This window comes from Cyprinodon tularosa, unplaced genomic scaffold (genome assembly GCF_016077235.1).
Source record: "Cyprinodon tularosa strain WSP-4 unplaced genomic scaffold, ASM1607723v1 ctg93, whole genome shotgun sequence".
In the NCBI taxonomy this organism is placed as follows: domain Eukaryota; kingdom Metazoa; phylum Chordata; class Actinopteri; order Cyprinodontiformes; family Cyprinodontidae; genus Cyprinodon; species Cyprinodon tularosa.
Window position 1 is genome coordinate 552,107 of NW_024039707.1, and position 15,728 is coordinate 567,834.

The 15,728-nt window shown below is 35.4% G+C and overlaps 1 protein-coding gene across 1 annotated transcript; it reads left to right on the top strand.

Annotated features, from left to right (window-relative positions):
• The first annotated feature begins 1,160 nt into the window (after window positions 1-1,160).
• slc3a2a (solute carrier family 3 member 2a) lies at window positions 1,161-6,280 on the top strand. The gene is made up of 11 exons (XM_038274797.1): window positions 1,161-1,310; window positions 2,171-2,375; window positions 2,458-2,642; window positions 3,333-3,506; window positions 3,592-3,683; window positions 3,785-3,921; window positions 4,457-4,566; window positions 4,650-4,849; window positions 5,158-5,223; window positions 5,338-5,557; window positions 5,674-6,280. The coding sequence occupies exons 2-11, from the start codon at window positions 2,179-2,181 to the stop codon at window positions 5,811-5,813; spliced, it is 1,521 nt and encodes a 506-aa protein (XP_038130725.1). The 5' UTR covers window positions 1,161-1,310; window positions 2,171-2,178; the 3' UTR covers window positions 5,814-6,280.
• The last annotated feature ends 9,448 nt before the right edge of the window (window positions 6,281-15,728 follow it).

Here is a 15,728-nt window from a genome sequence, read left to right on the forward strand (position 1 = left end):
ATGAGTTTAAGATATTTTTAACATTTAAAAAATAAGACTTCTACATAAGTTTAAGACTGAACGAGTGGATATCCGGAATCTTTCAGTTTAGACTTTAATTATTTAGACTATTTTGATCTAAACCCTCCCACCAAAGCTCTGGTTGTACATTCATGTTTTCTGTAAAGTGTAGTTCCTTACAGTCTTAAGTGTGTTTAAATCTGGTGTTACTTATAATTGCCATTTAAATCATCATACTCTCTGCTTCCCAGTCTTTCCTGTAGTTAAGCTTCCCCTGAGTATAATGCTGTCTTTGCCATGCTTTAGGATGAAATGCTGAATTTTCCATGTAAATCTAAAAGTTCTCTTTTAGTTTTATCAAAACCAAAGAAATTTAGAAATTCATTTTATGACCAAGCTTTAAAATACTCTGCAATTATATCCCTCTTCTGATAGATGTGTTACTTGTTCTTAATGCTGAATGACTCTCAAATTACCTATTACATAGTAGGATACTTTAGTGACAATTTACCGCTTTGGATTTGTTTTTTCAGTCGTATCAAAACTGATGGTGGTTATTTATTTGCAAAACAATGCAGAGATTAAGATCATCTATAATTTTTTTCTTTTTTACAATTATACACTTATTTGCAGCCATCTAGTATTGAGAATTGGTATTTGAAATGTGACAAAATCAGGAAATTTCTATTGAATTGACTACCTTTTCCTCTCTGTTCTTTCTTTTCTATTTCATTGTTAGATTATGCATGACAGACCTTATCCCTGAGAAAACATTAATTTTAACTTGACTGTCTGTAGCCCATTAATCAAAGTTAAAGAAAGCATTGTATAGACATGATGATTTAATTAGGCCTGAGATAAACAGATAAGCCAATCATCTAAAGATCAAAGGGTTAAGGTTTTTTTTTTTAACTAAAACATGTGCTAAAACAATCATGATGACTCCATTTTCGGAGTAAGAGAACATTTAGTTTATACTCATGCTCAAAAAGTACACTATGTACTTTGTGTAACTATTAAAAAGGGCGAACTGAATGTGAGCAATTCAGCCTGAATAGCAGTACATTATTTCTGACTGTGATTGTAGTAAGGGGGAAAAATCTATTTGAACGTCATTATTTTTTGTAAAATATAATCTTATTTTGATACAGAGAGAGAGAATGAGATCGACTGGATAGGTTGGTATCACGGTGGGCGGGGCTAAAACTAAGCTATATATAAACTCCTACCGGCTTTTTCGGCAGAGATCAGGGGAGTACACGACACAGAAAGGAACAATAAACCTCACGGACATTTACCGCTTATTACAGGTAACACTGAACTTATTTGGTGTGATTTTTCTACTTCTTTAAGCGAATCGTATAGCTTGTTCTTTTTATTTATGGTAAATTTTTAAAATCTCGAAGGGAAATTGACGCTTTTAGCACGTGGAGTGGAGCCTGACGTAGGTCGATTTCATCATCTGGGATATTAAACAGTTATTTTAAGTTAATTTAACTATTCAAAGTGGTGTTTTTAGTTATGCCCGTAATGCGTGTGGGTTTTATTGTTTATTTTTGCGAAGGAGTAATTTATTAAACCCGAAATAACCTGTCCAGACGCTGGTTGGCTTCTTTTCCGGTTCAACAAATTAAAACAATCACTGTTTATAATTTATTATTTTAATGCTACTATGTTTTTGAGGAGTTGCGTGAATTAAGCATTTATTTATAAATAACACGGCAGTAATATATTCCGACGTGTAATGTTTTTGGTTACCCATTAATTTAATTTTTAAAAATGCCTCGCCCTTTTATTTTGAAGGTCATTGTTTCCGCTGACAGTGTAATTTAGCGGGTGTATTTCATCAGACAACTGTTGAACACGGAACTGTTTATTGTAACACGTTTATAAGTTTTATGCACCAGATGTCTCTGGAAAAAATTAAGATTTATTTCAAATGCTCTGCATAATCATTAATATACACAAACTATATTATACATTTTGATCTGTGTGTATATATATATATATATATATATATATATATATATATATATATATATAATATTGTTATTTTTAATCTGTATGTATCACATTATTAAGTTATTATTTTTTATTCATTTTTTTTAAAACACTGAAGATATGATCACAAACTAAGTTGGTAGCTCTTTTTTCCCCTGTTATTTGTCAGATTCAACCATGAGTAAGGACACAGAGATCGACATGGAGGAGGTGAAGCTGAACGAGATGGACCAGGAGAAGCAGCCTATGACAGGTGACGGTCCTGCTCCTGCTGGGGAGAAGAATGGCAGCGTGAAGCTTAAGGTACCGGATGATGATGTGACATTCACCGGCCTGTCCAAGGAGGAGCTGATGAAAGTCGCTGGGACCCCAGGGTAAGAGCTGATGGAATGAAACCTCATTATGCTGATTGCAGTTTAAGTATTCTCCAATTTTAAATCTATGTTTAAACTACAGGTGGGTCCGAACCCGCTGGGTGCTGCTCATCCTGTTCTGGCTGGGCTGGGTTGGCATGCTAGCCGGGGCGATAGTGATCATCGTCCAAGCCCCTCGCTGCAAACCCATCCCTGAGATGAACTGGTGGAATGAAGGACCTCTGTACCAGATCTCTGACATTGAGGGCTTCTCCACAGACATGAAAGGTAAATTGTTTTAGGAGATTTGGAAGAAGTTAATCCATCCGTCTGCTTCCTGTGGTAATGTTCTGTGCAAAATTAGACTTAGCCTATCATTGTTTCAGCTGTTTCACATGTGATAAGTCTTGTGACAGTCTTGCTTAGTTGGATAATAAACTGCTGACTTGGCCCTGCCTGTGTAAGCACAGGCCAAAGGGACATAAAGCACCATTGAGTCACTTCCTTTATACCCCCTGTCCAGATGTAAGGTCATACTGGACTGCTCTAAACTAATTCTCCTTTTAGGAAAGTTTAAAAAGGGTTTCTGGGTGCTCTAGTTTTTTGGAGATGGGTCAAAAGGACAGAATGTCCTGTACTTGTTGCCAATTAGGGGGAACACTGTGCTTTCCAGTGGGCTTTGGGAGGAATTCCAAAAACCACATGTGACTTTATTGTTCTCACATAGAGATGCCTCTTGTGTGCTCAGACTTCACAAGGCTGGTAGAGGATGTTGTAGTTCACATAGTTCTGTCTTAAGTCAATACTTGTCTGTTATTTCACACTTCTTTTTTTCCTCCTAAAGTTTGTCTCTCAGCTCTATTTTAGGCCCCTTTCACAAAATCTGCAGTTTCTTACTTGTCTTTTCTAGATTGTTTTTGTTTTTCATTTGAAATCCATACCAAGGATTCATTTTACATGTAATTTATCTTTCACCAGGTCTTGTAGAGAAGTTGGATCAGCTGAACCAGATAAAGATCAAAGGCCTGGTTCTTGGTCCGTTTCACACCCTCCAGGCTGATCAGCTAAGCACTCTCAATCTTAAAGAGATAGACCCAACCTTTGGCAAAAAAGAAGAATTGGAGGCTGTGTTGGAGAGGGCTCACAAAAAAAGTAGGTTTTTATTTAAAGACGGAAGCTTTGAATTAAAGTTATCTAGTTATCACGTGATTTAATGGCTTTCTCGTTTCTCTTTAAGGTATTCCTGTGGTTCTTGACCTGACTCCAAACTATTTAGGATCTGTTCCATGGTTCACCAGGAACATTGAAGAAGTAATGGAGAAACTCCAGGTGAGCCATTTCTTTTGGTTTGTCCAACTCTAACATACATTGTGGATTAGTCGGCAAGCTATTTCCACTGCTGTACCTGAGATGATGCTGCTCTTTTCCAGGATGCTGTTGAGTACTGGCTCAAACAGGGTTTTGATGGTATCAAGTTATCCGGCCTAGACATTGCTTCTGACTTTGCTGATTGGCAGAAGCTTAAAGATGCCATCCAGGCAAACCGCACCGAGGACAGCAAAAAGAAGTGAGTAAATCTGTTTTGACCGCCTGTCATCCAGTGTAGAGAAATGAACTACGATTGGACCTTTACCTGCTGACATGGAGAAAAAGAGATCTATGGCTGATTTTTAGCATTTGAATTGGCTATTCTTTGTACTATTTATTTATTTTTAATAAGTTGACCTCTCCTCATTGAGTTTTGAAATCGAAAGCATTCCTCTCTGAGGTGTAATGTGGAGAAATGTCAGCAAGAACTCATGGATTAGTGAGGTTTTTTTTTGTAGATATGGTAGTGACCCCTGGTGGTGAATGTTTTAATATCCTTGTAAGGACAGATCACCATGTTTAGAAAGAACCCATTTAAAATGACCAGACTTCTTTTTAAGCATTGACTGCATCCTGATTTTCCAGGTCTATATCTTAGATTACTGTTAATTATCTCTCAACTATGTTCATATTTAGCTTTCTTAATAAACTGGAGTGTAAATGGCACATTCTAGATTTGAAATCGTTAGGCTTTGTTTGTTTAGATCTGTGACTGACCTAATATTACTTTCCAGGGCGCTGATTGGTGTCGTGAGTGGTCTCTCAGCTATGGGCGTGTCGCAGTTGGTTAACACCAGCGGTGTGGATCTTGTCCTGCCTGACCTTCTCAGCACCCAAGAAAACGGTAAGTTTCGGCTGTCTGTGTTGAGAAACCTGTTTTCTGTGTGTTCTACCATGTAGTTTTGACTTTATTACCTGGTTTTTCAGGTGTGGAGCGGATCAAAGCTGTGGATGCCCTGTACTCTCAGCAGAGAAGCGTAGGCTGGAGTCTGGGTGCAAGTAAACTACAGCCTTTGTCTAAAGTGGCCAAGTCTTCAGACCTACAGCAGCTCTACCAGCTCCTGTTGTTCACCCTGCCTGGAACACCAGTGTTTACCTACGGAGATGAAATTGGCCTCGTAGCAGAAGTAAGTTCTAAGCTGATTAGGGTTATTTACTAATTAGGCCTAAGTGTTTCTGTTCTGTGTTCGGCATATCCTACAATGTTCGTTTCCCTATTCATTTGACACATACAGGGTTAAAACTCATATTTTGTCTATAAATGCATTGTTGAAATGCATGAGTTAAATTAGTTTTCAAAAAAAGAAAAGGGATCCGGATAAATACTTCCATATTTTATTTAAAAAACATAAAAAAAAAATTTAATCAGAGAACCATGATAAACGTTATGATTGGTCGTACTTGATATGAGTAATAAAACTTCTTACTTTTTCAGAATAAAACATCACCCAAGATGATTTGGGATGAGGAAAATCTTGAGTCTTTGGATGAGGCTGCTAAAGTAAGTTTGCTCAGGCAGTCATGATTTGTTCCCTCCCTTAATAAAAAGGGACATTTATTTCCTCTCTCTCTCTCTACTTCTTATTTTAAACATCCTTATATTTCACTTATGCAGGCGGACCGGACACAACGCAGCAATTTGAGGTCCTGGTTCAAATCCCTCAGTGACCTGCGAGGCAAAGAGCGCTCGCTGCTTCATGGCGACTATTACCCTTTAAACTCCACTGAGACCTCCCTTGCTTTCCTTCGGGTGTGGGACCAGAGCGAAAGATACATAACTGTTGTCAACTGGGGAACAAAACCCTCAAAGCTAAAACTAACACTGCCACCTACAGGTAAGTTTGACACTAAATAGTAACGGGTCACTGTAGCAAATCAGTTGTGCAGTTTGATGTGGGTGTATTTCTTTAACTTTTATAATTTTTTTTATTTTTTTATTTTGCTCCTGCAGAAGGTGTAACTGTGCCAGAGAAGGCAAGAGTGAAACTATCGACGGATGAAGACTTAACAGAGGGCATGTCTGTCAGTTTGGACATGATCACACTAGGACCTGAAAAAGCAGTGATTCTGCAGTTCCCCTTTATTGTCTGAAGATGGCGCCAGACCTACAGCAAAATTGTTAGCTGATCAGATTTATTTTTTAGGAGAAACTCGAGTCTGAAGTGCTACATCTTGGGATTTAGTTGGTTTAAACGTTAAAATGAAGCGGGAAATGTTTTCTTTTGTTTCAATAACAGCACATTAGTTGGGTCAGTATGTGCGAATTAAAAATGGTGGCCAGTTTCAGCATTTTAAAAATGTCTCAAAGGAAATTCATTTTATCGATCCTACACTGCTCTGATGTGTAAAACATTCCTTTTGTTTGTTTTTCTGGGGGCATTCTTATGTATGTTTCGAGGTTGTTTTTTTTTTGTTTGTTTTTAAACCAGTGTTTTAGTAACTTTATGGCATTTTGTTTATTTTTTTTTGCTGCTCTGGAAAACCTTTTGAACTTGGACACTTGTGACCCAACCTTGTTGAAACAAAGTTTGAAAACGAGTAAACTGGTCTGTCTTTAATCTTGTGTGTGCTTCATGTCTTTTCAATAACACTTATGAAAGTAGCTTTTGTGTCTAAGCCAAAGATAATATCAGAAAATGTTTTTCAGTATATACAGGTGTGTGAAACTGTGTCACAGATGTTGAGAGGAAGCCTGTCTACATTCTTACAACCTAAGCCTTGAAGGTTATCTTGGTGCATGCTTTACCACGGATATCACATATATGGCTGACTTTTTATAGAGTTTATAGCATCAGACTGCTTGCGATGGCTCAAAGAATGATTTAGGTAGCTATCCACTTAAAATTTTGTCTAACTGCTTTAAGATGACCACAAAATGGAGACAAATTAAAATGTCTGGAGACTACAGCACAACTATTTTTCAATAGAAATACTTTGACATTTACTCTGAATAAATCATTAGATAAAGGTCTTCATCAATGTGGAAAGGAGGTCAAAGCTATACTAATACCTAAATTCAAGTTTGTTTTTTTTCCTTTAGAGATAGAGTGTACACCCTGGTTTGTTTCAACTTGGGCAGAGGCAATAATTGCTAGATACATTTTTTTTTTTAGCATCATATATTAAATTATAAACGAAGTTGGTTTTGTAGTTTTGACAAAATGCATACGTTTTCATGGTATAAAAAAAATATAGTTCAAAGAACAAAGGTTCATTGTCTATTTGACATAAAACTTGCTAGGTCTCTATATGTCAATCATTGAAAATTCTTTTTAATACCTGACAAATGTCTGTCTTGTAGGAACTTTGGAAAACACTTTAATTTAGATACTTAAACAGTAAAGTTAAGACCTTTTATTTTAAACGACTTGGATTAGGTGGCGAGCTGCAGGGAAAAACCTTTGTTAGTGTTGCTGCATTGCTCTGACCTCCAGCTTTATCATTGCGTACAGTATATTAGCTATATGTACGAGATAGCTGGAAAAACCTTTGCAGCATATGGCTTGACGATGACAAAACATTATCAATGCATTTAACAAAAAAAAAAAAAATCCTTCAACTAGCTAAACCAACAGCCTAAGTCCGGAGTTGCTATATAAAAGAAGAAGAATTTTAGTGTTTGAGTAAAAGTAAATAATGCCATGAGATACACTTACATTTACGTCTTATTGAACTGGAAGATATTTTTTATTTTAATATTCAACCTTGGGCTATTCAGCTTGAGTGGAAGCAGCAGGAAAATTTTACATTTAAAAGAAAAGTAGACAAAGTGAAAATGACATTTGAGATCTATTCTCTCTAGTATAATGCCATGAAATCTTATTAAAAACAGCATCTTATCACAAAAGCATAAACACATATAAAGGTGAGAATCAAATCGTATATTTATCCACATCCACGTTCTGATTACATGATACCACAAGTGCTGTACAGATGAAGTAATTGAGAAAAAAAAAATGGGACTATGTCTACATTAATCCCACTCATTCATTTGAATCCATATATTTATGTAAACTAAGACAACCTTTTCCCCCCTCATTCTCTATACTTAATCAGTTTTCCTTAAGTGAATTAAGTTGACCAAAATTATTTATATAGTCTAAATGCTGTTATGAGAGAGATTTATTAAAATTGAAGACTATACTTTCATTGTGATGATAAGAAATGCTTTTAAACAAACAACAAAAGCTTCAGTGATAAAATCATGACTTTGTAAGCCTCTGCAAAGAAAATTTTAAAAATTTCATGATAAATGGATACGCTTCTGGGGGGTATAATGTAAGGAAACCCCCCAAACAGTCTGCTTCATTGAGTAATATAAAGGTAGACAAAGATGGCGAGTCATCAGGAAGAGAACTGTGGACCTCAACAGGTCCAGTTCATCCTTGGGAACATTTCCTAAATGGCTAAAGGTGTCATGATCATCTGTTTAAAAATTACACTTAAATACAGAAACCTTTTTATGTAAAAAATGTTCTAGTGTTTTTTCTGCAAATATGCTATTGTGTGGAAATATTGAAACAAAATTAAACCAACTCATCAGCATGAAAATAAAAGCTTAGACACAAACTGATTTTCAAAAATGGACAATGATGCCTATAAGTATACAGCTCTATTAATTGTAAAACAGCTTAAAGACAACAAAGTCAATCATTTGGTGTGGCGTTTAAAAAGACCTGATCATGAATCCTATGGAGACTCTTCCAGCAGAGCTGAAACAGTGTTTAGGCAAGGTCTCTAGTCTGACTGATTAACAGCAGTTCTGTCTTTAGGAACGGGCTAAAATTCTGGCAAACTGTGTTTGAAAGAGGTCCTACCACCATTCCTCCATTATCTTGGTATTTAGTAAATAAAAATACATTTGGTTATTATAAATTGACTAAAAGCAGGACAATTTTATCCCCCGTTAGTGTCATCCAGTGGGAAAACATGATATTTATGTTTTACATGGTGCAAGTAAATATCCAGTTTACAGTGTATATCTGAATCAGTCATAAAGACGGCTATGTCAGAGAGAAATAGTCTAGTTCACTTATTTTTGGATTGAATTGCCGGCTCTAGTTTTAACAAACAAATGCTCTATTTCCAGCAAATTAGTTCTACACAGAGGTGTCAAAAGTATTAATATTTATTACTCAAGCAGAGGTATAAATCCTACTGTTTAAAATGTATTTTGTAGAAATTAGAGTATCAACTTAAGGTTTTTACTCAAGTAAAAGTGTAAAAGTACCATTTTTAACATTAAATAAAGTATAAAAGTAATGCAGGAAAAAAAAATTTGCGGTCAGAGGCTGAAAACTTTATACCGGTTACTACACTACTCTATTAAAGGAACATTTTTCTCCAATTCTGGATGATAAATTTCCTATATTTAATTTTCTCAGTTTTATAACCATTCGGAAGAGTGTCTAATTTAACTTTGAAAAAAATATTTTGGTATGTTGCAAAAAACAAGCTGGTGCAGTACCGAGTCCAACACCATAGAAATTAATCATCTGGATCATTTTGATCGTTTTTATTTTGATGATTTTTTTTTTTTTTTTATATCGACAGGCCATAACAAAAATGAGCTCCAGTAAAACATAAATAATGAGTCTGTCTTTAAAATACAAGGAGCAGAAGTTAGAGATTTGCAAAAAAATTAAATGTAAGGAGTAGACGTAAAAAGTTGTCTAAAAAAAATTATCACTAAAGTAAAGCATGGATAGCCCAAAATTTCTACTTAATTAAGACGAAGAAGTATGTATACTTTTGCTACGTGACAACTCTGTTTGGTTAAAGCATTGTTTGTTGTTTTGTCTTGCTGTTTTTTTCCCGGTTGACACTGAAGAGAAAAGCGGTACATCACAGTACAGCATCTTTGAGCTCAGCCTTTGTGGTTTCCCGTGTGCATCAGCTGGCGGCAACATTCGTGCCTCTTCCATAAACAAATATATATTGATGAACCTCAAAAATGAACTTAAAAACAAAAATAAAAAAATAAATCCCTGATTAGCAATTGATTTATGCCTATAACACCATAGAACCACAACCTAGACCATAGTGTATATTAACCCCAGAAAACTCAACAGCCTCACAGTGAACATTTAGGGATTTTAATTGATTTTAAGCCATAAAAAAACTTGTTTATTGACTAAAACTGTATTTGCTAAAAAAGACACTTTTACACAAAACATATTCAAGCTGTTATACTGACAACAGGCACTTCTAGAAAATGCTTAGTCTTTGTTTACAGAAAGCAGGGGTCACCAATGCTTTGCCCGCGGGCACCAAGGAGCCATCGAGGACCACATTGAGGGCCCTCAACATCTGAAAACAGAACACCGCTGGGCTGAGTTTGAAATGTTCTTTTATTCTCTTGCTTTTCGATTTTAATAATTTATAGAGCATTTCCTCATATTAATTATGTAGACCATTTAAGCATTTATGTTAATTTCAAAATGACAATATTATAATAATATAAAAGAAAGTAGAAATTAAAAGAAACAATAAAATATGTTTATCATGTATGAAGTTAAGGGGAATGCTGACTCCTCCATTTAATAGGGCAGTGTTTGGTAGCCCTATCTATGAACCAGTGCCCATGAAGAAGCTCTAAACATTAAAATATTTGGTGACCCCTGATATGAAGTCATTGATAAGAGAACAGATTTAAAGTGAAGCCCAATTAAAGGCTTAATAAAGCAAAATATTAAAATAGCTATAAGCTATTAGATATATGGTCAGTCCATACAACTCCAGCTTTATGTTTGAATTCAAAATGGGATTTATTATATTCTGTGGAAAATCTCTTTTTTTTTTATTAAAAAGTACACAAATAACTTAGGTATGTGCTTTTTGCTACCATTGAGATGTCAAACAGCGACATACCAATCCCAACCCGCAGTCGTCCTCGGCGATGGCCGCTCACACTGAGCCTGGTTCTGCTGGAGGTTTGTTCCTGTTAAAAGGGAGTTTTTCCTCTCCACTGTCGCTACAAGCATGCTTAGTGGGAGGAATTGCCTTCGAGTCAATGAGTCGATGCAATCAACTGGTTTTCCTTAGATAGAAAACTTTGAATCAATTTAAATATATGATATGGTTGAATTGTAAAGTATCTTGAGATGACGTGTTGTGATTTGGCGCTATATAAATAAACTCAATTGAATTGTATCATATTTTTTGTAAATGTGACTTTTGAAAACATTGTCAGTCTTTACAACTAACATATAAATCCATGAGACAAACTTCTGCTACTCATGGAAGTGGAAGACTTTTTTAATTACTTTTTTTTACCATAGTCTTAGTTTGATTAGGGTGAATTTGTTGTGTTTAAAGAAAACGCACAACTCAATAATGTAAAAATGAAAATCAAGCTATATACATTTTTTTATGTCATTATGACTTGAAATCTGCTTATCAAAAACTAATCCTCATCATGAAAGAATTGCAAGAAAAAAAAAACACTACTGAACCTACACGTTTGATAAAAATGTCAAACAGTTCATCTAACAGGTGAGACTTAACTCAGCAAAGTTTCGGGGTCTGATACAATACGGTGCCGCTGTTTTACTGTGGTATCACAGGGGAGGTTTGAAGTTGACGATACCGGGAATCAGAGCCTGTCTCGGCGTCTCTGAGTTCACCCCACGCCGCTGCGAAACCAAACCACCGCCGTGCACACTCATGACTGACTCTCAGTCTGAGTCTGACACTATCACACTACCACCTTTTGCATCACAGAAACATGAAGCTGCCTGACCTTTCTTCAGCTTTTTATTGGAACACACAAGACATAGAAATAGTAGATGTAAATTTATAAAATATCTTGAAAAAAGCTCACCCTGAAAATATGAATCTAAAGTCAATATAAGCCCGTCAGAAGTTAGCTCATCACAAACTAATGAAGCATCTATTCAGGTATTCATTTCCTATTGTAGTCTCTATTGTTATTTATGATTACTCTGTGTGCTCTTTAGTGTTTTTTTGTTTGCTTATTGGTTTTATCACTTCCACCTTCTTATATCTAGTGCTTTTTGCACTAATTAGCGGTTGTTCCAAAATTCCTAACCTTCTATAAACAATACCATTGATCATTTGGATCATTTTACGGGTCTATCTCCAGAGGTTTTATGTCTGTATTTATGTACTTCAAGAACTTTGGGTTACATTAACAGAAGAACAATCCTCCATGAATTAAGATAACAGATTAATCAGTAGGTGTTTATTCAGGATAATTCCAGATTAAATCATGTTGGAGATTAGTCTCAAGTTCTTCATTACAGTTTATAATCACAATCAAAATAATTATATAATAAAAAGGCTCCTGAAAGTTTTGAAAAGGTTAAAAAAGAGTTAAAAGACTGATTTGATGATGACATACATTACACATAAATGACACATACATTTTTAACTTCTCCGCTGTCTTCCTTTTCTGTCTAGAAGATAATACAAGATGTAAGACTACACCTTTTTAGTTACAATAAATTCAATTAGACACAGTTAAGCACTTCTCAGTTTATCTCATATTAAGGCACTAGCTGAACAAGAGTGAAGTAAGGGCACTGCAGGTCCAGCTTAATCTGGTTATTTTCCAGTAAATTTAGGTTCCTTCCTTTTTTAATTCAATTTAAATCCAGTGAACTTTACAGATCAGTCAAATGTCTTTATTTTAAGGCTTAAGTGAGTAAATTAGGTCCTACTAGAAATGTTTGTCAATGAAAAGAATACAACTACCTGGAAAAAGACAAAGGAGGAACAACAATTTGTGATACAGCAGATATATTTATTTAATCCCACTTTATGCTTAGGATAGAATCCAGATTAGCTGAGTACAGAGATTAGGATTTATTACCTTGTTTGATCTTGAAATCTTTATTTTTTACTTCTCTACCCGAACTATTTTATTCTTGTTCTTCACGTATTGTTCAAGGACTTTGTTTATTATCCTAGAACTGATGAAGTGAGATCAAAAATATGTCTAAAACATAGATGGGTCTGTTTCAACTACACATTCAAATCAAAAATGGGTTCTTGCTTTAAACTTGCTTTAAACATTTCCTGAAATGTCCTGAAAAATACACGTAACAAAGTACATATGTATGTTGTTTCATTGCGTAGTAATTTATTTTGAAAAAGCAATAAAGTAAAACAAAGAACAAAATAATAACACAATAGTCATACATTTTTTATTATGTAGAAACTGTTAAAATATCAACAGACAAAAACAAAAAAAAAATATCATGGCTGGTCAGCAAATTTCAAAATCCACATACATGGATCAAACCTGATCAAAGTAAGACTATGGAAAAAAAAGTGATTAAAAAAGTCTTCTACTTCCATGAGTAGCAGAAGTTTGTCTCATGGATTTATATCTTAGTTATAAAGACTGACAATGTTTTCAATAGTCACATTTACAAAAAATACAATACAATTCAATTCAGTTTATTTATATAGCGCCAAATTCACAACACGCATCATCTCAAGGCACTTTACAGTTCACCAGATCATACAGTCAAATTGATACAAAGTTTTCTATCTAAGGAAAACCAGTTGATTGCATTGACTCATTGACTCGGATGCAATCCCTCACACTAAGCATGCTTGTAGTGACAGTGGAGAGGAAAAACTCCCTTTTAACAGGAAGAAACCTCCAGCAGAACCAGGCTCAGTGTGAGCGGCCATCTGCAGAGGCCAACTGGGGTTCAAGGAGACAGAAGCAGAGATACAAAAAGCAGCTGTAAAAGGCGGCCCCATCCAGGAAACACACAGCCAGGCAGACAAGCCCAGAGCCAGCTCCCATGTCAGAGGATGAAGAGAGCACATCCAGCCAGTCACAGTCAGAGAAACAGGACTACACTGGAAAACAGGCTGATCTCCAACATCTATAAACGAGGGTTTTGATGGAAGCAGCACAGCTGATATTTCTCTCCAGGATGATGTCACAGCCAAACAGGAACAGACGAGGCAAAGGTACTATGAGAAAAGGCAGAGAGAGCAGAACGTTAGAGATTAAACTAACAGATGTGGTGCTCGATGTTTCTCCTCAATAAACCATCATAGCAACACACTCTAATATGTCTCTTATCTTCATTACACATTGTAAGATATGCAAAACTGATATAAAGTAAATTATCCACAGAAATAGAACATTAGGTAATGTATGAGCACTAACCATCACAACGGACTAGAGATGGAGAACATCGCTATGGTTACAGAGCAAAGCCAGCACTGCATTACTGCTGGTTGGGTTGAAATTTACTGATCAGGTAAGATGTGAATTATCACGATTTGGTCTCATTAATGGGAGCACAGCCGGAAAAATGTGTCAACTGAAGCTTTAAAAGGGTAATTCATAATGTTTGATTTTAGTTTCTGTTAAAGTGTCACTGGTAATAAATATTCCATCTATCCCAGAATTAACTTCTTAAAAAAACAAAACAAAAAAAAAACTCCAGATTGGATACTTGCAGGCTAAAGCTAAGACCATTGTGGAATTTTACCATCTTAAAATAAATACACATAGACTTGAATGCTTAAGCTGATAAATTGTTGTCAAGATGGTAGGAGAATTATACAAGAAATTATACAAGAAATGGAAGTTGGAGGTGGTACGCCATTAATTATCTTCTTGAAGGAACCGTTTACTCAGATAAGGTATTCAAACCCTGTACGTTGCTCTCATTTTAACTTGATAAAGTGACCTAATCATTATATTTATATGTTACAAAATTAACTTTATTTACAGCATTCTCCACACTTTTAAAGATTGATAAAGATGTTTAAACATCCCTAAAATAAGTTAATCTTCATACAGAAGCAGCAGCATATTTCAGCATCATAGCAACATGTATCCATGAAAAGAATAAACTCTAAAATCTTTTACTACTCATCTATAAAAAGCATTTCTTATAATTGCGGAGCGTTCAAACTAGATAGAGCCTGTTGTTTCAATTTAGAAAAGCTCAATATCTAGACCTATGCTCTGTCTTCACAGTGTACAAGCCAAGAAGCCCCTGAGTGTGTTGCAGTCAGAATTGTGGTTAAATTTCTCACACATGCAGTACTCTGAATTGATAGCAGTCGCATGCATCATTTCAATCACAAATTACTAAAAAAAACACAGCAGATTGGCATGATACTACATGTGATTGTTTACGAACTTCTTGTATGCGTAATTCTGCAGAAGGGAAAGGTCTGTAAGGACCTGAGGAGCCCGCGGGCTGTGCTCGCTGGTTGGAGGAGTAGACTACCGGTACTTCCTTCTTTTTTCCCCAACAAGAGGAACTGGTGTTATCACACATATCTGATCAAATAAAAAAATATATATGTTTCAATTTGGCTGAATATTTTTTTTTATTGCAGGTAATGTACTTTGAAAAGCAAATATTCATTCAAATTTGTTTGAAAAACAATAAACTTACTATGCTCTTATGTTTTTAATATCTGTTTTAAGATCTCCCTCACATGAATACTGTACATTACTGTATATACTAGATTTCTGCTTGTACTTATTCCTTGTACAGGTAGCTTTGACTTCTTTGTGTTATTACAGCCTTATTTTCTTTAAAATAAATAAAAAGATCAGATACTTATCAGTTCTCTTCAGAGAAACCGATATACACAAATATCTATGTTGATACAGAACCAGACCAGCTTCAACTTGGAGGCTTTTTGCAGAGTCATGTTTGACTCCTCATAATGTAAAATATAAAAGTGAAAATTAAGAAACAGGTTTAGAATTTGAGAGCATATCTCTACAATAGATAAACAGCTCCCCACAGTGAGGCAACACTTAAAAAGAAAAGTAGGCAGTAGCTGTAGCTGTCGAATAATTGCGCAAAATCTATGTGGAGGGAAACAGTGCATAACCAATAACTGCGTTACTCAGAAAGGGCGGATTTTTAAAAGGTGATTGAAAATACAGTAAGAACCACAATGTCACAGACGATCAGAGGGTAGAAGGAAAAGGTACGCCTTTGCTGGAGAACTATTAAAGCACTACATTAAAAACAGCACTTACTTAAA

Coding starts and splice junctions, on each gene's coding strand:
- slc3a2a (XM_038274797.1), top strand. CDS start 2,179: ATGAGTAAGGACACAGAGATCGACATGGAGGAGGTGAAGCTGAACGAG. Junction 2,643..3,332: donor CTTCTCCACAGACATGAAAG/GTAAATTGTTTT, acceptor ATCTTTCACCAG/GTCTTGTAGAGAAGTTGGAT. Junction 3,684..3,784: donor AAGTAATGGAGAAACTCCAG/GTGAGCCATTTC, acceptor GCTCTTTTCCAG/GATGCTGTTGAGTACTGGCT.